Source organism: Narcine bancroftii, chromosome 1 (assembly GCF_036971445.1).
Source record: "Narcine bancroftii isolate sNarBan1 chromosome 1, sNarBan1.hap1, whole genome shotgun sequence".
Classification (NCBI taxonomy): Eukaryota; Metazoa; Chordata; class Chondrichthyes; order Torpediniformes; family Narcinidae; genus Narcine; species Narcine bancroftii.
The window spans coordinates 368,661,313-368,687,645 of NC_091469.1; the positions used below are offsets into that span (position 1 = coordinate 368,661,313).

At 42.7% G+C, this 26,333-nt stretch overlaps 1 protein-coding gene across 16 annotated transcripts in view; it reads right to left on the reverse strand.

Moving 5' to 3' along the window:
- Positions 1–26,333, reverse strand: part of tbc1d5 (TBC1 domain family, member 5) — a 538,200-nt gene that overhangs the window by 113,765 nt on the left and 398,102 nt on the right. For all 16 annotated transcript variants that reach the window (XM_069913037.1, XM_069913049.1, XM_069913042.1 and 13 more), the window contains one exon: positions 566–651. In XM_069913037.1, coding sequence (XP_069769138.1) covers positions 566–651 — 86 coding nt within the window. The remainder of the gene's footprint in view (positions 1–565; positions 652–26,333) is intronic.

The following is a 26,333-nucleotide window of genomic DNA, read 5'->3' on the forward strand; positions in this document are numbered from 1 at the left end:
ATGTAATCAGCTGAAGTGCATGAAAAACAGAGAAAAGAATGCAGGTTACAAATGGAAATAAACTGGTGTGTAAGTGGGTAAGAAAGCAGCAACGGAGGAACAAGAAGGAATGCAAAATTATTCAGTTGAGGAGAAGTAGAAAGCAGCCATTGTTTTTGAAAAGGCAAGTGACTTGTTTTCTTCGTGCACAATTCACAATGTTACATGCAGGCACAGAGCAATTAGAAAGGCAAACATTCTCCCAACTTGACTGCAACGTTGGCAATGTTAGATTTATTACCACCTTAAAAATACAGTATGCACATAGGCACAGGCGAGTCCGTATTTGCAATATTGGGCAATCTTTTAGTCTTGTTGGTACCTCTACAGTTGCTTTTTGGGTACTGAATATGTAAGGTGAAGAAAACGAGTAATGATCTTACTGAATAGTGAAATAAGCTTGAGAGCACCACTTCACATAAGATTATCATTATGCCTTTTGACATGGCTCAAAAGTAAACATCTGGCCTTAAAAAAAAACTTTTTTGAATAGCAAGTGTCCCCTTGACCTATCTAGAAATCTTACCGTGTCTTGTTTACAATTTCAGCACCACGCGCCCTGTAATAATCTAGATTTTGCTGGAACTGGTAATTCATTGGTCTTGGGTTATTCTGGCAAGAAATAAAGGGGGAAAGCAATGTCAGGCAGCACTAAAAATTAATGCATATATTAATTTGATACTCTCCAAAGTGGATTGTCTCCAGTGTAATACATTGACAGAATTTTGACAATTATTCAGCCACATTTTTCAATTCTGTGATAAAAACTGAGGTTTAGTTAGAAATTATTTATTATTTTCTTTTTGCAGATCAAACTCTGTCCTGACAAATGTTAATTGTGCAGAATTTATATTTTGCTTTTAGCAGCTTGCACGTGGCTTTCAAACACACACACCAGTATCCTTTACAAGCATCAGCTTTGCTCACTTCAACGGGGGTTCTGTTGGAAGTCGGCATCACATCTTGAATTGTTCCCTATAAAATGGGTGAAGGCAGTGGGATCCAGACAGTGTCAATTGTATGACAGTGAACTCTGGGGATGATTTTCAGTTGAAAATATAAATTGCTGGAGGAATTCAGCCAGTCTTCCAGGTCCATAAGTGGTAAAGATATATAACCACCGCTTCAGACCTAAACCTTCTTCAAGGTATGGGTTAAAAAGTATGCAGGCATCAGAATTAAAAATTAAAAGAAAGGGATGGCGGGGTGGGGGTGGGGTGGGTAGTACAGACCAATAGACAAAAGGTGTTCATTGGCTATGGATAGGAGGACAGGTAAGAATTGATTGTGAGTGTGGGGAGATGGCTCTGTTAATGCAGAGCTGGAGGACAGGAGACAGAGGGAAAAGAGAAGAGAGAAAAAGCAAGAGGAAGGGAGACATAGGACTAGATGTAGGGGGCTAACACAAACTGGAGGTCGATGTTAATGCTGAAGAGCTAAACAAATAAATTATATCTCAGATAGTGAAAAGCCAAAAAAAACCCTCTTTCCTCTCTTCCAATTTGTTTTATGAGGATAAGAATGAAGACATTTTCTCCAACTAAAGATGCAGAATGTTTCCACATAATAATAGTTAATTCACTCAGTTAAACTGTAATACACAATGGTTACTATTCAAAAAGATTGCAGAGGTAAATGTGGACATTAAATTTAAAATTAACGATTGTAAGTGTCAGCTTGCTTTTATTTAGCTGAGAGCTGTTTGAAATTCAATATTTTTTTGACAGTGTCCTATGATTATTAACTCTTTGCGATGAAAATAAATTTCTTCAGATGAATCAAATATGGATAGAAAGTGGGAATTACAAACCATCATGTTATCATATGAATAGAGATCATGATAAAACATTGTTGTTTGAACTCCTCTCCAATATTGCAGCCTTAAATTCTATATTTATTGAAGATTTTGTACAATTTATAAAATCATATAAAGGAGGAAAATACTTAGCCCACATGCCTGTCCCACCTCTTTCAAACAGCTAATCAAATAGACCCACTTTTCAACTTTCTCCTCAATCTTGTAAAAATATAGCTTGTGAGTTTATAGCAACCACTGCATTACTGAGGGATTCTATTTCTACAAAGCTATCTATATTTGTGTTTTTGGAAGGCTGCACAGATGAAGCAGCTGTGTATTATGAAAAAAGCACAAATATGGACTGCTTTCTAGGAATACAATTTGTTGGGCCACAAGCCTGCATTGCCCAGTTACATCCATGTGACCAATTAACCTACTAACCCATATGTCTTTGGAATGTGGGAGAAAAGCCAAGTGGTCATATGAATGTACAAACTCCTTACAAAAAGCGATAAATTTGAACCCGGCTCGCTGGTGCTGTGACAGTGTTGCACTAAGTGCTACGCTAACCTTGCCACCCTTAATTCACAAGAATCAGTTCATGATTCTTTAACTTCTTAAATATGTTTGCAACTATTTGATTCTACTTGTGCTTTGCAGAAATTTGTAAATGCATTCATTATATACCACACAATGAAACATGGGTTATTAATGACAAATCCCTCAATGTATCATTGTCCCAAGGTGCCATCAAAGCCATGAGCACCAAATTACATGTAATTATTTTAAATATAAGCTTCTTGTACTTGCAGCATTTTGATCCAGGAAAGAGACTCTTGTAATCAACTATTTTGAATGTTTACAAATTCAATCGAGTGCATTTATGTGAAAGATATCCTTGACCAGGTAATTTTATGAAATTTCTGACCAATTTGAAGTAATCCAACTCTGGATTATGCATTTTCACAGAATTAAGAGTTTGATCTTTGATATGGCGTGGAATCTATCATTCGGAAGCATAGTGACATCAGATATAATCAAAGAAAACCTTTATTTTACAACTTTAGTTGAAGAATTATAAGGAAGAAATCCTATAAAATATAATTTGTCAGTTGTAAACCAAGAAATTGGTATTCCATTAGTCTGGGTCAATGTCTTTCATTCATTTATATTTCTTGATCATATCAAAATCAGAATTTACTGTCATGAACAAGTTACAAAATTCATTACTTTGTTGCTGCATCACTGTGCAAACATTTATATAAAACCACCTTACAACAATAAATAAAAATGATCATGTACGGTAAAAGTAAGGAAGTGTCTTTGGTTCATTGTTCATTCAGGAATCTGATGGCAGCAGGGAAGAAGTTGTCCTTGTGCTTGCCTTCAGGCTCCTGTATCTTTTTCCTGATGGCAGCAAGTGTGGCCTGAGTGGTAGGGGTCTTTGAGTATGAAGTCTGGTGCCCATGATGTCACAGGGCGAGTGAACAACCCTCTGGAGTTTTTTCTTCTCCTGAGCATTGGCTCCTCTGCACCAGACATTGATGCAACCAGCCAGAATACTCTCCACGGTACACCTGTCGAGGATTTTGAGAGTCTTCGGTGACATACTGAATCTCCTCATGCACCACATTCTAAGACTTATTCAAAAATCTGCAAACATTATTGCTAGCATTTTTATTGGGTTAAATGCTTGCTTCATGTGCCACAGGATGGCAGTTATTTCTGAATACTGCATATGAATTAACAATTGGAAGTCGAGCCAAGCACGAGGAAATATTTTCAACCAGAGTAATGGGATCCAAAATGTTCCCTAAAGAGTTTAGAGCAGCAGTCAAATATATATAAAGATGATCATATGAAGAGCAGTAACTTACCTCATGATAGATTGAATTGGAAAGTGGAAGTAACTTAAATAGTCCGTACCTGAAATGTGGCTGAACTGATTCCTTTTGTGCTATATCATGTCAACACAAGAAAATGGGAGCAGGAGTAGACTGTCAAACCCTTCAAGCCTTTCCCATCATTTAATGTGATCATGACTGAACTGTACAGGCCTCCACTCCTCTTGTGTGCCATTTCTTCGTACCCCTCTATTCCTTGATCTCTTAAGTATTTATCCTCCTTGAAATGCTTCAAATATTTCTAATAATCCAGTTTCCAGTAACTGCCAGGCAAAGAATTCCAGGGATTCACCACCCTCAGTGAGAAGAAATTTCAGTGTACTTCAGTTTTAAATGGTGGTTTTATCTTATAGTTATGGTCCCTTGTTCAATACTCTTCCTCCAGTGAAAACATCCTATCATCTACCCTGAAAATATAGTTGTATGTTTGCTCCTCATTCATCCAAGCTTCAAGGAATACAAATCCAATGCTATTTAGTCTCTCTTGGTAGGACAACTCTCTCATCTCAAGAACTAGCCTGATGAATCTCCTTTATACTGCCTCTCATGTCATTTTTTTTAAAGGTAATCAGCACAGTAAGTGAAGCGGTTAGCACATTGCGACCAGGGTTCAAATCCGGTGCTGTCGGCAAAGGAGTTTGTGCATTCTCCCTGTGTCTGTGTGGGTTTCCTCCAGGTGCTCCAGTTTCCTCCCACCCTTCAAAGCATATGGGGGTTGTAGGTTAATTAGGGAATTTGGACGGCACGGGGTTGTGGGCAGGAAGCAGTTGTTACTGTGCCTAAATTTAAAAATGTAACTTAATTTTAAAACTGTCTACAGAATTCCAGGTGTGGCCTGGAATATTGCTGCAGTTGCACAACTTTACAATGGAAATTCCCTATTTTCAAACTCCAACCCCTTTACAATGTGGGCAAAAATGCAGATGGCCTTCTTAAACATTTGTTGAGCTTGCTTGCTATGTTTTTGTTATTTCTGGACAAGAACATCTCAGCACTTCACTAACAGTCTCTCTCCACCTAAATAAATAATCTCCCTTTTTATTTATCATACTGAAGTTCACGACCCCCGCATTAAACTTGCTTTGCCAATCTTTTGCCCACTCTCTCGATGTCTATTTATTCCATTGCAATGACAGCATCTCCTTCTGTCAAAGTTGAAAACTTTATATACTGTTACTTCCTTCAAATTATTAATGTAGCTAGAAATAGTGAACTTATCCTTGCCATAATCCATTAATTACTTTCTTCCAGTCTGAGAAGGACCTATTTGCATGGAACAATACAGCACAGGAACAGGCTTTTCAGCTCATTTCAGGCTCTGGTAAGCTAACTTCAGAATCTCTAATCAACGATCTTTTATTTCACCTCAGACATTTTTTATGCTCTTGGATTGACATTGCTTATTCAGTAACAAATTAAAAATGACAAAATCAAGAATGAACAAATGCATTTTCTTGAAACTAACAGAAACTTATATTGATTAGTATTCTGGACCAAGGCCAACAACGAATGGACACTTATGTCATTTGACATCATCAAACAATCTGCATAATTGCATAATTCTCTTAAAACTGCAACTGAGCAGCTTCGGTCCAAAGAAATATACAATAAAGTCCCCGGTATCCGGAATTCAAACAAACGGCAACCCAATCAACCAGCAAAAAAAAACCCCCTCAAGGAAATAAATAAATAAAAGACATGAGAATATGAATTTAAATGAAAGTTTAAATTGTAAAAGTTAATGTTCTCTGAAGCAACACACAACCCTTTGGTGAAGATGGGAGCAAAATTTCAGCCAGCGGCGTTGTGGCCCAGTCATGCCATGCCTGTAGCAGGTGTTTAAATAAAGTTTCAGTAAAGTTGTGTTTGAATAAAATGGTGGAGCCCAGGATGAAGAGTTGGTCGATGCGTTCCGTCCCTGCTTAAGTGCAATAGTTTGAATGTGTCAGTGAATAGTGCACAAAGTTTGGTGAAATAGCAAAAACACACAAAACACAGATAAAGTTTGTGATTAGCTGAATTACTCCAGACTACCCTGGCAATTCTCAGCCTTTCCTGATCCTTCTCCAGTCTTACCAGCTACACAACTTCACTGCCAAACACAAACATCACACTCCAAAATAACTCTAATATCATTCAATGCACACCACAGAATTACTTGATATAATTAGATTATATTTCATAAATGATTCTTTTATGTCTTTAATCTCCTTAACTTTAATAGCATGTGAAACAAAGTACATTTCTGCACACATAGCAACTTTCTTAGATATATACCTCACATGGTGGAGATTTATCAGCAATTCTAAAATAAAAATCATGTATTAGAAATACAAAACCTCTTATAAATGTAGCATTTTCTACCATTACTACAAAGGCAACCAAATGCCTTGGCAAGATAATACCTGAATTCCAGGTCATGTTAGATTAGAATTAATTGCATATCATAGTCATTCAAAGCCTTTATACATACCATCCAAAAAATGCACAGCAGTTACCCTATTTGAGCAAATGCAATGCATTTTATACATGCTACACATCACAGCCATGGAGTAGTGGGAAACCATATTCTGTGCACTGGATGGGCTGTCAATCAAATGGGCTACTTTATTATCCTGGATGGTATTGAGCATTCGAGTATTGCCTTGCATCTGCTTGATAGTGGAAGAGCTCTGGGGTGTCAGGAAGTGAGTTACCCATCCCAGCATACTGAGCCTCCAACTGCTCTTGTAGTCATGGTGAGTATTTGGCTGTCTCATAGTAATTCCAAGGAAGTTGATAAGTGGGAGATTTGGTGATGGTAATTACATTGAATGATGATATATTTGTGTTTTATAGCCTCTGCCTGAATGCTGTATAGATTTTGATGCATGTAGGTTTGGACTAGTTCATTTCCTGAGGAAATGCAAATGGTATTGAACGATGTGCAATCATCACCAAACATCTATAGCTTTAACCATTTGATGGTAAGAAAATCATTTGATGATGACAACTGAGAAACCCCCGAAGTGATGTCTGTGAATAATTTGAAATTTTAATCTTGTGATGTTTATTTAAAGAGGGAATTAAGTGTTAGGGACCTTGTCGGAAGGCACACTACCTGCCAATCAAGTTTTGGCCCCACCCACCCATGACTGCACACCTTACCATTGGCCAATTTAAATTCCTTTGTACTTGGCCTTGGGCCATTGGCCTTTACTACCAAAACCGTGTGTCTAGAGTCCTTGCCTTTGAGACCTACCAAATCTGTTTCCTCACTTACCACAGGCATCCACTACTTCCTGTGTAAAAAAAAAACTTGCCTCTGATATCTCCCCTAAACTTTCCTCCCCTCACCTGTACTCTGATGATTGCTACTCTCATCCCTGGAAAAGGTTGCTGGCTGTCCACCATATCTAAGCTTCTCAATCTTGGAGATCTCTATTCACTCACCTCTTTGTTCTGTTAACCTTGCCTCATGACATATTTTCCAATTCAGGCAATATCCTAGTAAATCTCTTTTGCATCCCCTTCATTGCTTCCACATCCTTCCTATAATGAGGCGACCAGAAAAGAACACAAAATTCCTACCATAGTCCATCTCTTCTTCTTTGGCTTGGCTTCGCGGACGAAGATTTATGGAGGGGGTAAAAAGTCCACGTCAGCTGCAGGCTCGTTTGTGGCTGACAAGTCCGATGCGAGACAGGCAGACACGATTGCAGCGGTTGCAGGGGAAAATTGGTTGGTTGGGGTTGGGTGTTGGGTTTTTCCTCCTTTGCCTTTTGTCAGTGAGGTGGGCTCTGCGGTCTTCTTCAAAGGAGGTTGCTGCCCGCCAAACTGTGAAGCGCCAAGATGCACGGTTTGAGGCGTTATCAGCCCACTGGCGGTGGTCAATGTGGCAGGCACCAAGAGATTTCTTTAGGCAGTCCTTGTACCTTTTCTTTGGTGCACCTCTGTCATGGTGGCCAGTGGAGAGCTCGCCATATAACACGATCTTGGGAAGGCGATGGTCCTCCATTCTGGAGACGTGACCCATCCAGCGCAGCTGGATCTTCAGCAGCGTGGACTCGATGCTGTCGACCTCTGCCATCTCGAGTACTTCGACGTTAGGGATGAAAGCGCTCCAATGGATGTTGAGGATGGAGCGGAGACAACGCTGGTGGAAGCGTTCTAGGAGCCGTAGGTGGTGCCGGTAGAGGACCCATGATTCGGAGCCGAACAGGAGTGTGGGTATGACAACGGCTCTGTATACGCTTATCTTTGTGAGGTTTTTCAGTTGGTTGTTTTTCCAGACTCTTTTGTGTAGTCTTCCAAAGGCGCTATTTGCCTTGGCGAGTCTGTTGTCTATCTCATTGTCGATCCTTGCATCTGATGAAATGGTGCAGCCGAGATAGGTAAACTGGTTGACCGTTTTGAGTTTTGTGTGCCCGAGGGAGATGTGGGGGGGCTGGTAGTCATGGTGGGGAGCTGGCTGATGGAGGACCTCAGTTTTCTTCAGGCTGACTTCCAGGCCAAACATTTTGGCAGTTTCCGTAAAGCAGGACGTCAAGTGCTGAAGAGCTGGCTCTGAATGGGCAACTAAAGCGGCATCATCTGCAAAGAGTACTTCACGGACAAGTTTCTCTTGTGTCTTGGTGTGAGCTTGCAGGCGCCTCAGATTGAAGAGACTGCCATCCGTGCGGTACCGGATGTAAACAGCGTCTTCATTGTTGGGGTCTTTCATGGCTTGGTTCAGCATCACGCTGAAGAAGATTGAAAAGAGGGTTGGTGCGAGAACACAGCCTTGCTTCACGCCATTGTTAATGGAGAAGGGTTCAGAGAGCTCATTGCTGTATCTGACCCGACCTTGTTGGTTTTCGTGCAGTTGGATAATCATGTTGAGGAACTTTGGGGGACATCCGATGCGCTCTAGTATTTGCCAAAGCCCTTTCCTGCTCACGGTGTCGAAGGCTTTGGTGAGGTCAACAAAGGTGATGTAGAGTCCTTTGTTTTGTTTTCTGCACTTTTCTTTGAGCTGTCTGAGGGCAAAGACCATGTCAGTGGTTCCTCTGTTTGCGCGAAAGCCGCACTGTGATTCTGGGAGAATATTCTCGGCGACACTAGGTATTATTCTATTTAGTAGAATCCTAGCGAAGATTTTGCCTGCAATGGAGAGCAACGTGATTCCCCTGTAGTTTGAGCAGTCTGATTTCTTGCCTTTGTTTTTGTACAGGGTGATGATGGTGGCATCACGAAGATCCTGAGGCAGTTTACCTTGGTCCCAACAAAGCTTGAAAAACTCATGCAGTTTGGCATGCAGAGTTTTGCCGCCTGCCTTCCAGACTTCTGGGGGGATTCCATCCATACCTGCTGCTTTGCCACTTTTCAGTTGTTCGATTGCCTTATATGTCTCATCCAGGGTGGGAACCTCATCCAGCTCTAGCCTTAGGGGCTGTTGAGGGAGCTGGAGCAGGGCGGAATCTTGGACTGAGCGGTTGGCACTGAAAAGAGATTGGAAGTGTTCTGACCATCGGTTGAGGATGGAGATCTTGTCGCTGAGGAGGACTTTGCCGTCTGAGCTGCGCAGCGGGCTTTGGACTTGGGGTGAGGGGCCGTACACAGCCTTTAGAGCCTCGTAGAAACCCCTGAAGTCGCCAATGTCCGCGCTGAGCTGGGTTCGTTTGGCGAGGCTAGTCCACCACTCATTTTGGATCTCCCGGAGTTTGCGCTGAAGATGGCTGCATGCGCAACGGAAGGCTTGTTTCTTCTCTGGACAGGACGGCTTTGTAAGGTGAGCCTGGTGGACAGCTCGCTTCTTTGCCAGCAGCTCCTGGATTTCCTGGCTGTTTTCGTCAAACCAGTCCTTGTTTTTCCTGGAGGAGAAGCCCAGTACCTCTTCAGTGGATTGCAGTATGGTAGTCTTCAACTGATCCCAGAGGGTTTCAGGGGACGGGTCCGTGAGGCGGGTTGCAACGTCGAGCTTTGCTTTGAGGTTTGCCTGGAAGTTTCCTCTCGCTTCGTCTGACTGCAGGTTTCCAACATTGAACCTCTTTCTGGGGGCTTTATTGTTCCTGGGCTTTGGCTTGAAGTGAAGGTTGAGCTTGCAGCGAACCAGCCGGTGGTCAGTGTGGCATTCCGCGCTAGGCATGACCCTGGTGTGGAGCACATCTTGTTTGTCACTTTCTCGCACCAGGATGTAGTCCAGGAGGTGCCAGTGTTTGGATCGGGGATGCATCCAGGTGGTCTTAAGGCTGTCCCTCTGCTGAAAAAGGGTGTTTGTAATGACAAGTCGCTGTTCTGCGCAGAGCTCCAACAGGAGGCGCCCATTGTCGTTGCACTTGCCGACGCCATGCTTGCCCAGGATTCCTGGCCAGGTTTCTGAGTCTTTGCCGACACGAGCGTTGAAGTCGCCCAGGATGACAACCTTGTCGGCTGTAGGGGTACGTTGGATGAGGTTGCGCAGGTCGGTGTAGAACTTGTTCTTTTCTGCTGGTTCCGCCTGGAGGGTTGGAGCATAGACACTGATGAGGGTGATGTGACGCTTGTTTTGAAGTGGAGTCGCATGGATATGATTCGCTCCGAGAGGCCTGTCGGAAGGTTTTCGAGTTTGGAGGCAATGAAGCTCTTGACCATGAAGCCTACACCAGATAGGCGTCGTTCATCCGAAGGCTTGCCAGACCAGTAGAGTGTGTAGCCCGCGCCGCGTTCTTGGAGGCTGCCTACATCTGCCAGGCGGACTTCACTGAGAGCGGCTATGTCGATGTCAAGTCTGAGGAGTTCATGTGCAATGAGGGCAGACCGATGTTCAGGTCGGTGGCTGTCAGCCTTGTCTAGCATGGTTCTGATGTTCCAGCATAGTCCATCTAGAGTTTTATAAACCTGCACCATGACTCTTGAACTCAAACCCTGACTATTGAAGACCAGCAGACCATTAAACCTTCTTAACTACCATATCAGACTGTGCAGCAACCTTGACAGATCGATGGTTTTGGACCCCAAGTTCCCTCTGTTCTTCCACACTGTTAAGAATCCTGCCATTAACCATGAACTCTGCCTTCAGGTTTGACCTTCAAAAATGTATCATCTCACACTTATCTGGATTGATCTCCATCCGCCACTTTTCGCCCAACTCTGGATCCTGTTCAATGTCCTGCTGAAACCTCCAACAACCTTCTACACTATCCAAAACACCTCCAACCTTCATGTTATCTTCAAACTTAGTGACCTACCCCTCTCCTTCTTCATCCAGGTCATTTATAAAAACTACAAAGAGTAGTTAAAGAAAAGAAAGAACTCCATTAGTGACTGACGTCCAGGCAGGTAAGCCAATTCTGAATCCACACACTTAAAGTTCCATGGATCCCATGCCTTATGACTTTATAAATGAGGCTACCATGGGGGACCTTGTCAAATGCCTTCCTAATATCCATATACACCACATATACTGCCCTACCTTCATTAATTTCTTATATTACTTCCTAAAAAAAAACTCAATTAGGCATGAGGAACTACCTAGCCCTCACAAAACCATGCTATCTCTGAGAAGACTATACTTATCTAAATAAACTCATTAATCCTAATCCTAATCTCTCCAATAGTCTGCGCACCACTGACGTAAGACCTACTGGTTTCCCAGGATTCTTCTATGCCTTTTTCTTTCTTTCTTTTAAAATTATTTTTATTGGGTTTTATCATGAAATAAATACATTGCAATTCCATATAAATTAAATATTATACATTTAGATTGGTATCATATTATAGAAATAATAATGCATGGACTCATATTCCAATCTATACATATATCGAGTAGTACAAGAAGAAAAGGTAAAACTAAAACAAAGGAAAAGAAAGGATGGTTCTGATTATCTGACCCCAGCTACCAACCAAGGTTGAAATTGGTATTCTAACCAGACTGAAATTGAGCAACGGCCTCAGGAGATCTGACCAAACATGCCCATTTACTGCATCCCCGCACATTGATCTCCAATTAAGCCATAAATGGACCCCAAGTCTTATCAAAACAGATCTTAATTTTCTTAACGTTATGTCTGATTTTTTTTTTCCCCAAACTTAGAAAGGGCATGATATCCAGTAGCCATTATCTATAGGTGGGTGGAAAGTCTTTTTTCCATTTCAGCAATATTCATCTTTTAGCCAGTAATGTTGAAAATGCTAAGACCTGTCTTTGGTTAGACGTTAAATTTATGTTTACATTGCAATTAACAGACATGGTTCTAGATCGATCCCGAAGATGACCGAAAGGTTCCAAACTGGGACAAAACAAAACACTTCTACCTTTATTAAACATTCTCCAATCACCTGGTACTTCCCCAGGACCAGAGAGGATGCAAAGATCATTGCCAAAGCCCCAGCAATCTCTTCCCTCTCAGAAGATGTATGTTCTCTGAAAACAATGGTCTTGAGCAGGTGGATTATGCTTTGTTTTATGAGATATTTCAAACATAACGTCTTTTAACACTGGATTTTCTGACATGGTAAACAGTTATAATTATAGAAATGATTTAAAAAATCAGGGCTCATTCATTTGAATGTGAATAGAATGTGAATGTCACTGGTATTTATTGCCCATCTCCATCTCTGAACTGAGGAAGAAGTTATGTATTGGTGGGCCTTGAGTCACATATAAGCCAGGTCAAGTAAGGATAATGGATATCCTTTCCTGATGGTCATTTGTGCATAAGATGGATTTTTATTGTAATATACAATTTTCATGCACCCTGTCACTCTAAGAATTCCAAAAACAAAATCTTCATCAGATACACACCTTTGAATCAAATGTTCAGAACTCTGGCTGCTAATTGAGAAACAACTTTCACACTACTGTTTTTAACTTTCTCAAGGCAAGAGAAAAGTAATGTATGGGCGATTTAGGTAAATTATGGACAATGTAAAAATGTCACTCTGCAAGAGATACCCAGCCTGAGTTATTCAGATAGCTGATAATGGGCCATATTTAATCTCATGCTAAATACCACTACCCCATCACCTCTGGCCTTGCTAAACCCTAAAGGTAACCTGTCGACAGGCCATGTTGTTTGTGGGAAATTGCAACATACACATTGGATAGCCGGTTTCATACAACGCTTCAAAAATACTTTCCTGACTTTAAAGTGGTCAAGGACATCCAGAGATTGACAAGTGTCAGTAAAATTCAATTTTTTTTTCTTTCAATGCTTGACTTTAATTTTTTTTTCTGCTTTAAAACCTGTTTGCATCCTAACTTGGAACCTCCCTGCATGATAAATGTAACATTATATTCTCAATTTCAGGAGACCTGATCTACCTCTCCATCACTTATGGCAAATTTTTAAGCCATTTATACTTTATACATCCAACCCTGCTCCCTCTTCCTATAATTATTCACCAATTTCAACATCTTCTTCAAAAGAATAATTATTTTTGATCACTCCAATAAATCCACTCAGTACTTTTGTGTTTGGATTCTCTCCTCCTGCTCCTTTGTTCAACACCATAGGCATTTTTTCCCCATCAGGGTATTATTATTATTAGTTCCTCAACATGGTTATCCAACTGCATGAAAACCAACAAGGTCGGGTCAGATACAGCAATGAGCTCTCTGAACCTTTCTCCATTAATAATGGCATGAAGCAAGGCTGCGTTCTCACACCAACCCTCTTTTCAATCTTCTTCAGCATGATGCTGAAACAAGCCATGAAAGACCTCAACAATGAAGACGCTGTTTACATCCGGTACCGCACGGATGGCAGTCTCTTTAATCTGAGGCGCCTGCAAGCTCACACCAAGACACAAGAGCAACTTGTCCGTGAACTACTCTTTGCAGATGATGCCACTTTAGTTGCCCATTCCGAGCCAGCTCTTCAGCGCTTGACGTCCTGTTTTGCGGAAACTGCCAAAATGTTTGGCCTGGAAGTCAGCCTGAAGAAAACCGAGGTCCTCCATCAGCCAGCTCCCCACCATGACTACTAGCCCCCCCACATCTCCATCGGGCACACAAAACTCAAAACGGTCAACCAGTTTACTTATCTCGGCTGCACCATTTCATCGGATGCAAGGATCGACAACGAGACAGACAACAGACTCGCCAAGGCAAATAGTGCCTTTGGAAGACTACACAAGAGTCTGGAAAAACAACCAACTGAAAAACATCACAAAGATTAGCGTTTACAGAGCCGTTGTCATACCCACACTCCTGTTCGGCTCCGAATCATGGGTCCTCTACCGGCATCACCTATGGCTCCTAGAACGCTTCCACCAGCGCTGTCTCCGCTCCATGCTCAACATTCATTGGAGCTACTTCATCTCCAACATTGAAGTACTCGAGATGGCAGAGGCTGATAGCATCGAATCCACGCTGCTGAAGATCAAACTGCGCTGGGTAGATCACGTCCCCAGAATGGAGGACCATCGCCTTCCCAAGATCGTGTTCCATGGCGAGCTCTCCACTGGCCACCGAGACAGAGGTGCACCAAAGAAGAGGTACAAGGACTGCCTAAAGAAATCTCTTGGTGCCTGCCACATTGACTACCGCCAGTGGGCTGCTTTCGCCTCCAACCGTGCATCTTGGCGCCTCACAGTTCGGCGGGCAGCAACCTCCTTTGAAGAAGACCAGAGAGCCCACCTCACTGACAAAAGACAAAGGAGGAAAAACCCAACACCCAACCCCAACCAACCAATTTTCCCTTGCAACCACTGCAACTGTGTCTGCCTGTCCCGCATCGGACTTGTCAGCCACAAACGAGCCTGCAGCTGACGTGGGCATACCCCTCCATAAATCTTCGTCCGCGAAGCCAAGCCAAAGAAAGAAAAAAAGAATTGTTCATTGCATCTTGAAAATTAAAGCTTGCTCATTTATCATTTTCAACTCTATGGCCTTGAAATCATAAGGAGTTGAGCAAATGTATTGAAGGGACCAACAGAGGAAATTATACTTAAAATGTCAAGTTTAATTTTCTTCTATAGGTGACTGAACCATCCAACTGCCCTCACTTCAAACAGAGAGTCGGGCGTTGGGGGGGGGGTGGGGGGTGGACCTCACCCTGAAGCTCGGCATGCCTATGCTCTGCTGTTGGTCTCAGAGCTGAATCTAGTGGCTGAGTGGGGGCTGTGATACACTGCCATCTAACTTCATATACTTGTCGGTCTTCCAGTTTGGCCTCAGCACATGCAGAAATCCCAAACACCAATACAGCCCTTTATCAAACTACAGTAGTAAACTGTATAATTATACTTTGTTATAATTGGCAGATATAAATAAAAACATTTAAAAACTTCTTGAAACCTTGACCTGTGCAACATTCAGCTTCTGAATGAACAGAACCTTTGAAGGATCAACAATCTACAAATATAGCAGATATACAACCTTCAGATATAACAAATCTGTGGGTGAATAAACAACTCAAAAGTAAAAAGTAGCAATAGCTCAGCAAGGAGAGCTTATTGCCATTAAAGATGAGCAATGTTAGAAGACTCATAGAATGAAGGACACTCAGTACTCATACATAGGAGAATATACGACCTACATTTTCTGTGTTAGATTTTCGAAAGAACAGTTCAATTCGCTCTTCTCCCTGTTTGTTCTTCTTTGCCTTGTAAATATTTCACTTATCACATCTAGTGCTTCCTTATTATTAGTCCCAGATGGCAAGGAAATCTGAGATAAACATCATGTTGATGTATAAAACAGGAGACATGTGGAATTAAAATGTCAAAGAAAATAATGTACTTTACCTAACTAGTAATTAAAAGATTCAACTTAAAGATGTAAAGGAGAGAACCATAGACAGGTACAACTATCAAATAGATATCCTCTTCCAATAATAACCTTGATACCTTGATACAGTGTATGTGGTCGCCTTTGTTTTTCTGTGTATAGTCAACAAACTAAAATATTGATACTCTCTCAGAAAAGATGTTGGATATTATTTACTGCTCAGGTTACCTTTATAAAACACAATAATTGCTGTCTCATTTGGTATTGCCTAAATACACACGTTCCACAGCCGCAATAATAACATGGTTGATATTTGCTCACAATTAGTGGCTTACATTGGACTACTACCAAAGAACTATTTAGAGTGAACAGTACAAAAAGAGTCAAATGAATCGCTTGTCAGATCCAAAATGTCTTTATGGTGCACTTATACAGTAAACATAGACACTATAAGTATCTCCTGATCCAAAAAAATATTTGAAGGATGAGTAACTGTAGTCCTTTGGATGATGTGGGTTACACATTGGCACAATATCATAAGGAATAAAAAATTGGAAATGTTCCAAGAATGGTTGTTGCTGTTTCTCCTTCCATAAATGCCGCATGACCAGCTGAGTGTCTACAACTCTCCCTGAGGAGCTTAATGCGTTCCATTCTCATTTTGAACAGGAGTCAGTGAGGCAGTGATATCCACCTCAACTACTTCACGTGCTCTTGCACCCACCGTCACTGCAGCTGAAGTCAGCTCAGCCTTACGGGGAGTAAACAAATGAAAGTGACTGGCCAGATGGAGTTTCTGGATGTGCCCTGAGAGCTGCACAGATTAACTGGCGGGTGTACTCACAGAGAACTTTAATCTCTCCTTGTAATTAGCCATATTTCAACCTGTTTCAAGAAAGTCAACATCACACCAGTACTGAAGAAAAGCACAATAGTCGAGTGACTCTCACATTTACTATAATAAAATACCTTTGTAGGTTGTTCATGGCTCACATCAACTCTAGTCCCACAGCCAGCCTTGATCCACTTCAATCTTCTTTCTTTGGCTTGGCTTCGCGGACGAAGATTTATGGAGGGGATAAAAAGTCCACGTCAGCTGCAGGCTCGTTTGTGGCTGACAAGTCCGATGCGGGACAGGCAGACACGATTGCAGCGGTTGCAAGGGAAAATTGGTTGGTTGGGGTTGGGTGTTGGGTTTTTCCTCCTTTGCCTTTTGTCAGTGAGGTGGGCTCTGCGGTCTTCTTCAAAGGAGGTTGCTGCCCGCCAAACTGTGAGGCGCCAAGATGCACGGTTTGAGGCGTTATCAGCCCACTGGCGGTGGTCAATGTGGCAGGCACCAAGAGATTTCTTTAGGCAGTCCTTGTACCTTTTCTTTGGTGCATCTCTGTCACGGTGGCCAGTGGAGAGCTCGCCATATAATACGATCTTGGGAAGGCGATGGTCCTCCATTCTGGAGACGTGACCCATCCAGCGCAGCTGGATCTTCATAAGCGTGGACTCGATGCTGTCGACCTCTGCCATCTCGAGTACTTCGACGTTAGGGGTGTAAGCGCTCCAATGGATGTTGAGGATGGAGCGGAGACAACGCTGGTGGAAGCGTTCTAGGAGCCGTAGGTGGTGCCGGTAGAGGACCCATGATTCGGAGCCGAACAGGAGTGTGGGTATGACAACGGCTCTGTATACGCTTATCTTTGTGAGGTTTTTCAGTTGGTTGTTTTTCCAGACTCTTTTGTGTAGTCTTCCAAAGGCGCTATTTGCCTTGGCGAGTCTGTTGTCTATCTCATTGTCGATCCTTGCATCTGATGAAATGGTGCAGCCGAGATAGGTAAACTGGTTGACCGTTTTGAGTTTTGTGTGCCCGATGGAGATGTGGGGGGGCTGGTAGTCATGGTGGGGAGCTGGCTGATGGAGGACCTCAGTTTTCTTCAGGCTGACTTCCAGGCCAAACATTTTGGCAGTTTCCGCAAAGCAGGACGTCAAGCGCTGAAGAGCTGGCTCTGAATGGGCAACTAAAGCGGCATCATCTGCAAAGAGTAGTTCACGGACAAGTTTCTCTTGTGTCTTGGTGTGAGCTTGCAGGCGCCTCAGATTGAAGAGACTGCCATCCGTGCGGTACCGGATGTAAACAGCGTCTTCATTGTTGGGGTCTTTCATGGCTTGGTTCAGCATCATGCTGAAGAAGATTGAAAAGAGGGTTGGTGCCAGAACACAGCCTTGCTTCACGCCATTGTTAATGGAGAAGGGTTCAGAGAGCTCATTGCTGTATCTGACCCGACCTTGTTGGTTTTCGTGCAGTTAGATAATCATGTTGAGGAACTTTGGGGGACATCCGATGCGCTCTAGTATTTGCCAAAGCCCTTTCCTGCTCACGGTGTCGAAGGCTTTGGTGAGGTCAACAAAGGTGATGTAGAGTCCTTTGTTTTGTTCTCTGCACTTTTCTTGGAGCTGTCTGAGGGCAAAGACCATGTCAGTGGTTCCTCTGTTTGCGCGAAAGCCGTACTGTGATTCTGGGAGAATATTCTCGGCGACACTAGGTATTATTCTATTTAGTAGAATCCTAGCGAAGATTTTGCCTGCAATGGAGAGCAACGTGATTCCCCTGTAGTTTGAGCAGTCTGATTTCTCGCCTTTGTTTTTGTACAGGGTGATGATGGTGGCATCACGAAGATCCTGAGGCAGTTTACCTTGGTCCCTTCAATCTAATGCCTGCCCAAATAAGTCCATGTAAGTTACAATCTTTCTGGGCCTCCATTCAGCCCTGGAACACCTAGAGATCTATATCTGAAGACTGTTAATCGACTACAGCTCCGCATTCAATGTCATAATTCCCAAAAAACTCATCCCTAAACCAGGATGGTGCAGAAAGCAGCAATGTCTTAAACTTGAATAATAGTTGCTTATCTGCCTGTGTTTCAATTGCTTTTAGGCATTGTTCTTGTTAAACAACGGCCTTTTATGGCTCTGCCTCCTGATTATCTTGAGACCCTTGAATCAGAATCATGAAAACGTGTCATTGAATTTGTGCTTTGTGGTAACAGTATGATGCAGAACAAGGTCCAAAACTAACAATTACATAAATATAATAGATAAATAAATAGTGCCAAAAAGAGTACAAAGTGAGGTAGTGATTATAGGTTTATTGTCTGTCCAGAAATCTGATGGCAGAGGGAAAGAAGCTGTTTTTGTAACATTGAGTGTGAGTTGTTCAGGCTTCTGTTCCTCTTTCTTGATGGTAGCAATGAGAAAAGGGCATGGCCTGAGGGGTGGGCGGGGGAGGGGGGTGGTGAGGATCCTTGATGATAGATGGTGCTTTCTTGAGACATCCCCTCTTAAAGATGTCCTGAGTGGAGGAAAGACAAATGCCCATGATGGCGCTGGCCAAGTTTGCAACCCTCTGTAGCCTAATCCTGCCCTGTGCATTGGCACCTCCGAAAAAGAAGGTGATGCAATCAGTCAGAATGCTCTCCATGGTACACTGGTTAAAATTTGCAAGAGTCTTTGGTGACATACCTAAATCTCCTCAAACTCCTATCAAAATAACTGCTGGTGTGCCTTCTTCAAGTTTGCATTGGCATGATGGCCCCAGGATAGGTACTCGGAGATGTTGACACCCAGGAATCGGAAGTTTGTATCTCTACTATTGATCCCTCAGTGAGGACTGGTTTGTGTTCTCCTAGCCTCCCCTTTCCGAAGTCCATAATCAGTTTCTTATTTGATGATGTTGAGTGCAAGGCTGTTGTTGTGACACTACTTAACTAGCTGATCTATCTTACTCCTCTATGCTTCCTCATTGCCATTTGTGATTCTAAATTTATAGATGGCATTTGAATTGTGCCTTGCATCACAGTCATGGGTGCAGAGAGATTAGAGGAGTTGGTTAAGCACGCATCCTTGAGATGCGCTTGTATTGATTGTCATTAAGGAGGAGATGTTGTTACTGATCAACACAGACTGGCTTCTGATGAGGAAGTCAAGGTTCCAGTTGCACAGGAAGGTACAGTGGCTCAGGATTTGAGCTTGCTGGCCATTACTGAGGGGAATAATGGTTTTGAAAGCTGAGCTATAATCCATGAAAAGCAGCCTGATGCAAGTATTGCTGTTGTCCAGGTGATCCATAGAACTAAAGAACATTACAGTACAGGAACAGACCATTCGTCCCTTTTAATCTATGCCAAACTATTATTCTGACTCATTTCACTGACCTACATTTCAGTCCATAGCCCTCCATGCCCCTCCTATCACGTACCAAATTCTTTTTAAGAGTTAAAGTTGAACCTGCATTTACGACTAAGGCTGGCTCATTCCACACTCCCGCCACTCTGTGTTAAGAAGTTCCCCCCAAATGTTGCTCCTAAACATTTCCCCACGTCCTCTGGTTTGTATCTTACCAGCCCTCAGTGGAAAAAGTCTACTTATATTTACTCTATCCAGACCCCTCATAAATTTAAATACCCCCATCCTAACCTGTTAACCTTTCCCTGTAACACAGTTCCTGAAGTCCAGGCAACATCCTAGTAAATCTTCTCTGCACTCTTTCAATCTTTTTGGTATCTTTCCTATAGTTAGGAGATCAAATTTACACACAATACTTCAAATTTTGCCTCTCCATTGTCTTATACAACTTTACCATAACATCCCAACTCCTATTCTCAATACTTTGATTTATGAAGGCCAATATGCTAAAAAGCTTTCTTTATAACCATATCTACCTGTGATGCCACTATCAGGTAATTATGTATCTGTATTCCCAGATCCCTCTGCTTGACCACACTTCCCAGTGTCCTAGCATTTACCATGTATACCCTTTCTTGATTTGTCCCTTCAAAATGCATCACCTCACAATTGTCTACATCAAACTCCATCTGCCATATTTTCAGCTCATTTTTCCAGCTGGTCCAGATCCCCCTGCAAGCTTTGAAAGCCTTCCTCACTGTCCACAATGCCTCCAATCTTTGTGTCATCTCCAAATTTGATGATCCAATTTACCACATCCAGATCATTGATAAAGATGACAAACAACAATGCTCCTACCTAAAAGGCAAATATGATTGGTCTTATGGGACCTTTCATTGTTATCTCCAGTTAAGATTGTTCTTAAGGGATAGGCAGGGTCCCACAATTACCTCGCCTGCCCCTAATAAGGCAGAAGGGAAGCTGCTACTAGGAAATGCACCAAAATTTATTTTGAAGACGTACTCTGTACTCCAAGGTGAGAGTCCCAAGCAGGGGCTACACAGATCCAGGGAGAGATGGGAGTTGGACTTGTGCTTCACAATTCATGAGAGATGCTAGTCGGACTGGTGTAGAAAGAGTGTGACAGTGTGAAGGGGGGAGGAGTCTAGGCTAGGTGGAGAGAGAAAGGAAGAAGGAACCGGAATGAGTAGCTAAAGTGGTGGGGGGGGGGGGCGGAGGAGGGAGGAAAATGGCAAGCTGATTCGTGGAATGCAGTGAACTCAGTTCATGCCCTGGGGTTGGAGGGTGCCCAGATGAAAAATGAGGTGTTGTTCCTCCAATTTGCAGGTGGTTAGGGTGGGGTAGTGTGAAAGGCCATGGACTTACATGTGAGATTGAGAGTGTGACCTAAAATTGAAATGGTTAGCTACGGGGAGGTTGCTTTTGTTGCGGACGGAGAGGAGGTGCCATCTGAAGCGATCCTCCTACTCTGCGACCAGTCACTCTGATATAGAGAAGGCCTATGCTAAGGTAGGCCCATTTTGACAGGATTTAGCTAATATACTAACCAGGATAACGGGAGTAGCCCATGGTATCTTTTGGGAAACATTATGGACATAAGCTATAAATTATCCAAATTCCAAATTCAATTTGTATTATTTGCTTTTGCCTGTACCAAAAAAATGTATAGCGATGACCTGGAAGTCTGACTCCCCACTCCTTAACAGTCGGTGGACTATAGAGATGCATAGCTGTATTCCCATGGAGAAAAAAGTCATGTATGATCTTAGAAACTGACACAGCACCTTCGTTAGAATATGGCAACCATATTTGACGCACATGGGAGCACAACTTAACCGGGCCCCAATGGAAATGCCAATAGGTGGATTAATAAAATAAATTATATAAAGGGGTGGTCCCACTGCTTCTCCAGATGTCCGTTGGAAGAACCGATTGCATATCAAGTTTTTTTTATGGGGGGAACATCACAAGTTTGTAATTAGTTAGTGAATATTTCTATATATTGAAAAAATGTGTGATGTTTTTTATTGATGAAAATGAAAAATAAAATATTTTAAAAAACAATGGTTCCAGCACCAATTCCTGAGGCACACCATGAGCCATAGGCCTCCAGTTTGGGAAGAATTCATCCACTACCACTCTCTGGATTCTCTTATATAGCCAATGTTGAATCCAGTTTACCACTTCACCATGAATACCAAGTGTCTGAACGTTTCCTGACTAACCTCCCATGTGAGAACTTGTCAAAGGCCTTACTGAGTCCATTTAGACAACATTCTTTCTTCATCAGGTTTCCTGGTAACCTCCTCCAAACACTTTATAAAATTGCTTAAACATGACTTATTACGCACAGTCATGATGACTATCCTGAATCAGTCCCTGGCTATCCAAATAATTGTATATCTGATCTCTTAGAACACCTTCCAATAATTTACCTACTATTGACGTCAGGCTCATCGGTCTATAATTTCTGGGTTAATTTTGGAGCCTTTTTTAAACAATGGAACAACATAACTACCCTCCAATCCTCCAGCAGCAGCAAAGGACTATTAAAATATTTCTGCCAGTGGCTCTGTAATTTCTACACTAGCCTCCCTCAAGCTCTGAGGGAATATCTTGTCAGGCCCTGAGGATTTATTCACCTTTATTTGTTTTAATTCAGCAAGCACCTCCTCCTCTTTAATCTGTATAGGGTTCATGTTCTCACTGCTTGTTTTCCTTACTTCCTTTGACTCAGTATCAGTTTCCAGAGTAAATACTGATGCAAAAAAAAAATTAATATCTCCCCCATCTCTTCTGACTCCAATCATAGCTGACCACTCTGATCTTCAAGGGGACCAATTTTGCCCCTTACTATCAATTAATATACCTTAATATACCTGTAGAAACCCTTAGATTTTCTTTCACGACTGTCAAAGTAACCTTATGTCTTCTTTTAGCCTTCCTGATTTCTTTCTTGAGATTTTTATTGAATTTTTTATACTCAAGTACCTCATTTGCTCTGTGTTGCTATACCAGCTATACACCTCTCTCTTCTTCCAAACCAGATCCCAATATTCTTCGAAAACAAAGTTCCATATGCCTGTTAACTTTGTCATTAATCCTGACAATAACATACAAATATTTTACTCTCAAAATTTCAACTTGAAGATCTTCCACTTACCTAGCACATCACTGCAAGAAAACAACTTATCCCAATCTACCTTTTCTAGATCCTTTCTCATTTTCTCAAAATTGGCCTTTTTCCAAATTAGAATTTCAATCCAAGGGCTAGACCTATACTTCTCCATAATTAACTTGAAAATAATGGCATTATGATCACTACACCAAAAATGTTCCCATACACAAAATTCTGTCTTGTCTGGTTCCCTAATAGGAGATCCCGTATTGCTCTCTCTTTCTCTCTCTAGTTGGTATCTCCATATATTGATTTAGAAAACTTTCCTGAACACATTTGACAAACTCCAAGTCATCCAGCCCATTTTCAGAATGGGAGTCCCAGTCAATATGTGGAAAGTTAAAATCTCCTTATGTTTCCTGTAGCTGCCTGCTATCTCTCTACAGATGTGCTCCTCCAATTCTTGCTGACTACTGGGTGATCTATAATACAACCTCATGAGTGTGGTCATACATTTCCCGTTCCTCAGCTCCACTCCCATAGCCTCAGTAGAGGTGCCCTCTGGTCTGTCCTGCCTGACCACAGATGTGATATTTTCCATGACAAGCAATACTACTCTTCTCCCTTTCATTTCCCCCCTACCCCATTCTATTGCATCTTAAACAACGGAAACCCAGAACATTGAGTTACCAGTCCTGTTCTTCCTGCAACCAAGTTTCACTAATGGCCACAATGTTATAATTCCACATGCCAATCCATGCTCTACTCATCTGCCTTTCCTACAATACTTCTTGCATTAAAATCGATGTACCCTTTGACTTCTGACATTACACGCAATCTTCACCATCTTTTTTCCTCCTCCACTCCCCTATCAGCTCTGGCACTCTGCTTCCCATCTCCCTGCCAATCTAGTTTCAATCCCCTGGAGAAGCACTTGCAAACCTTCCTGCAAGGATATTTGTCCCTCTCCATTTCAGAGGCAAATCGTCCTGTCAGAAGAGGTCCCGCCTTCCTTGGAAGAGAGCCCAATGATTCAGAAACATTAAGCCCTCCCTCCTACGCCATCTCTTTTGCCACATTAAGCTGCATTATCCTCCTGTTTCTAATGTCACTAGCATATGGCATGGGTAGTAATCCTAAGATCATAGCCCTGGAAGTCCTGTCCTTCAACCTAGTACATAACTTCCTGAACTCTCTTTGCAGGTCCTTATCACCCTTCCTCCCCATGCCATTGGCCCCTACATGGATCACAACATCAGGCTGCTCACCATCCCTCCTGAGAAAGCCATGAATTTGATCTGAAATATTTTGGACCCTGGAATCAGGGAGGCAACATACCTTCTGGGAATCTCAATTACTTCCACAGAATCCCCTATCACTACAGCTCACCTCTTCTCCTCCCTTAGCCACCAGACCAGAATCCGAGCCAGAGATTTGATCGCTATGGCTTGTCCCTCATAGGTCCCACCCCTCTCAACAGCATCCAGAATGGAACACTTGCTAATGAGGGGAACGGCCACAGGGGTGCCCTGCACTAACTGCCTATGACTTTTTTCTCTTCTGACGTCAACCAGCTACCCTCATCCTGCCTTTTAGTTGTGGTAGCATCCCTGTTACTCCTGTTTGTCATCGCCTCAGTCTCCTAAATGATCTGAAGTTCATCCAACTCCAGCTCTAGTTCCTTGACTTGGTTTGTAAGGAACTGCAGCTGGATGCACTAGTCACAGATGGTTGAAAGGCATAGTACTGGCTTCCCTGATGACTCACATTCTGCATGAGGAGAATTCTCTTGCTTTGGCTGCCAGCCCCACGGTCTATGACTAGATGTAAAAATATACAAGATAAATAAATCCTGCCCTTACCCGTGCCTACCTGCTAAATCCTTTTGTTCCTCAAATAGGGTGGCTCTTGCTCTTACTTCAACTCCTGCACCACCACCTCTGCCTCTTCTCGCTGAAGCCTCTCGAGGCAAGTCTCAAAGTCCCACTCTTACACTGAGGTACTTACATACTGGCCACTCCGGTTGTGCTTCCCCTCTTTTTATTGGCTTGTGCTAATTGGCCAATGGAGAGATTCAAAAGAGCACTTACAAATTATCGACTTATCTACTTGGAACCTGCTTGCTTCATCCCTCACTCGCAGCTTGTTCCAACAGTCCTTATCTGAGCAGCAGTGAGATTGTATCCGATGTGGAACAATTGTGGCTGTAGTCAAATTGCAGTGGGTCCAGGTCTTTGCTTAGTTACGAGTTAATTCTGGCGATCTTCTCAAAGCAGTTCATTACAGTAGATGTAAATGTTACTGGGCGATGGTCATTGAACCAGCTCACCCTGCTTTTCTTGGGTGATATTGATGCCCTTTTGAAGCCGGTGGGAACCTCCAACTGCCACGGTGAGAGATTAAAAATATCTGTGAAACCTCCAGGCTGTTAGTTGGCAGAGATTTTCAGTACCGTACCAGAGCCTGATACCTTGTGAGGGTTCACCCTCTTGTAAGATGTTCTTCTTTGCTGATAAGGTAGCTTTCCATCGGTCAGACCTGGTCTTGAATACCATTGATCTAGCCCTCAGCGAATCCTTCGGTTCATTCACAGCTTTTGACTAGGGTATGCTCGATACGTACAGGAAGGCACACACTCATCCACATAGCTTATGACATCCATGACATATTTATTCAAATCTGAAGATGAATCCTTGTATACGGTCCAGTCCACAGATTCAAAGCAGTCCTGCAGGTATTCCTCCACCTCCTTCTTTCATACCTTCACTGTTTTCACCACTGGTGCTGTAGTCCTCAGTCTCTGCTTGTACGGAGGGGTAGAAGTACAGCCAGATGATCAGACTTGCCAATGTATGGGCATGATGGTTGTATAATAGAAGTCAAGTATGTTGGCTCCTCTGGTTGCACAGATGATAGGTTGATAGTAGTTTGCCAGAGACTTCATCCAGCTGACCTGGTTCAAATTCCCTACAACGATCAGGAAGGCATCAGGATGTGCTGTCGCATGGCTGCTGATTACAGTGTTCAGCCCCTCAAGTGCCAGCCTGATGTTAGTCTGGGGCAGAATGTACACTGCAGCCAGGATGATGGTGGAAACCTCCCTCGACAGATGGAATGGATGACATGCTTGCCAGATGTTCCAGATTGGGGAAGCAGGACTGGGACATAACTGTTACGTTTGTGCACCACAATGATTCGATGACGAAGCAAACCCAGCCACATCTGCCTTTACCTGAAGCCAGTGTCCAGTCCATGCAGCGTAAGTTGAAGCCCTTGGCCTTCAGAGCTGTATCTGGAATGATTTCGTTCAGCAACATCTTGGTGAAACCACATCGCACAACAATCCCTAATGTTTCTCTGCTGCTGTCATCGTGCTCAGGATCATCGTTTATTTTTCTAATACTGTACATTATCTAGTATACAGGGTTCTTTCTGAGGGGGCTTGATGGGCTAAATGCTGCAAGTATTTGTCGAAATTTAAGAAAATGCTGCTTGTCTACAGCCAGGAGGTATGGACTTGGAAAACTTGCCCATTACATAAAGATGGAGATGAGTAGAATTTCACCCCTTTAAGGGTGAGTGTCTTTGGAATTCCATTCCCCAGGGAGC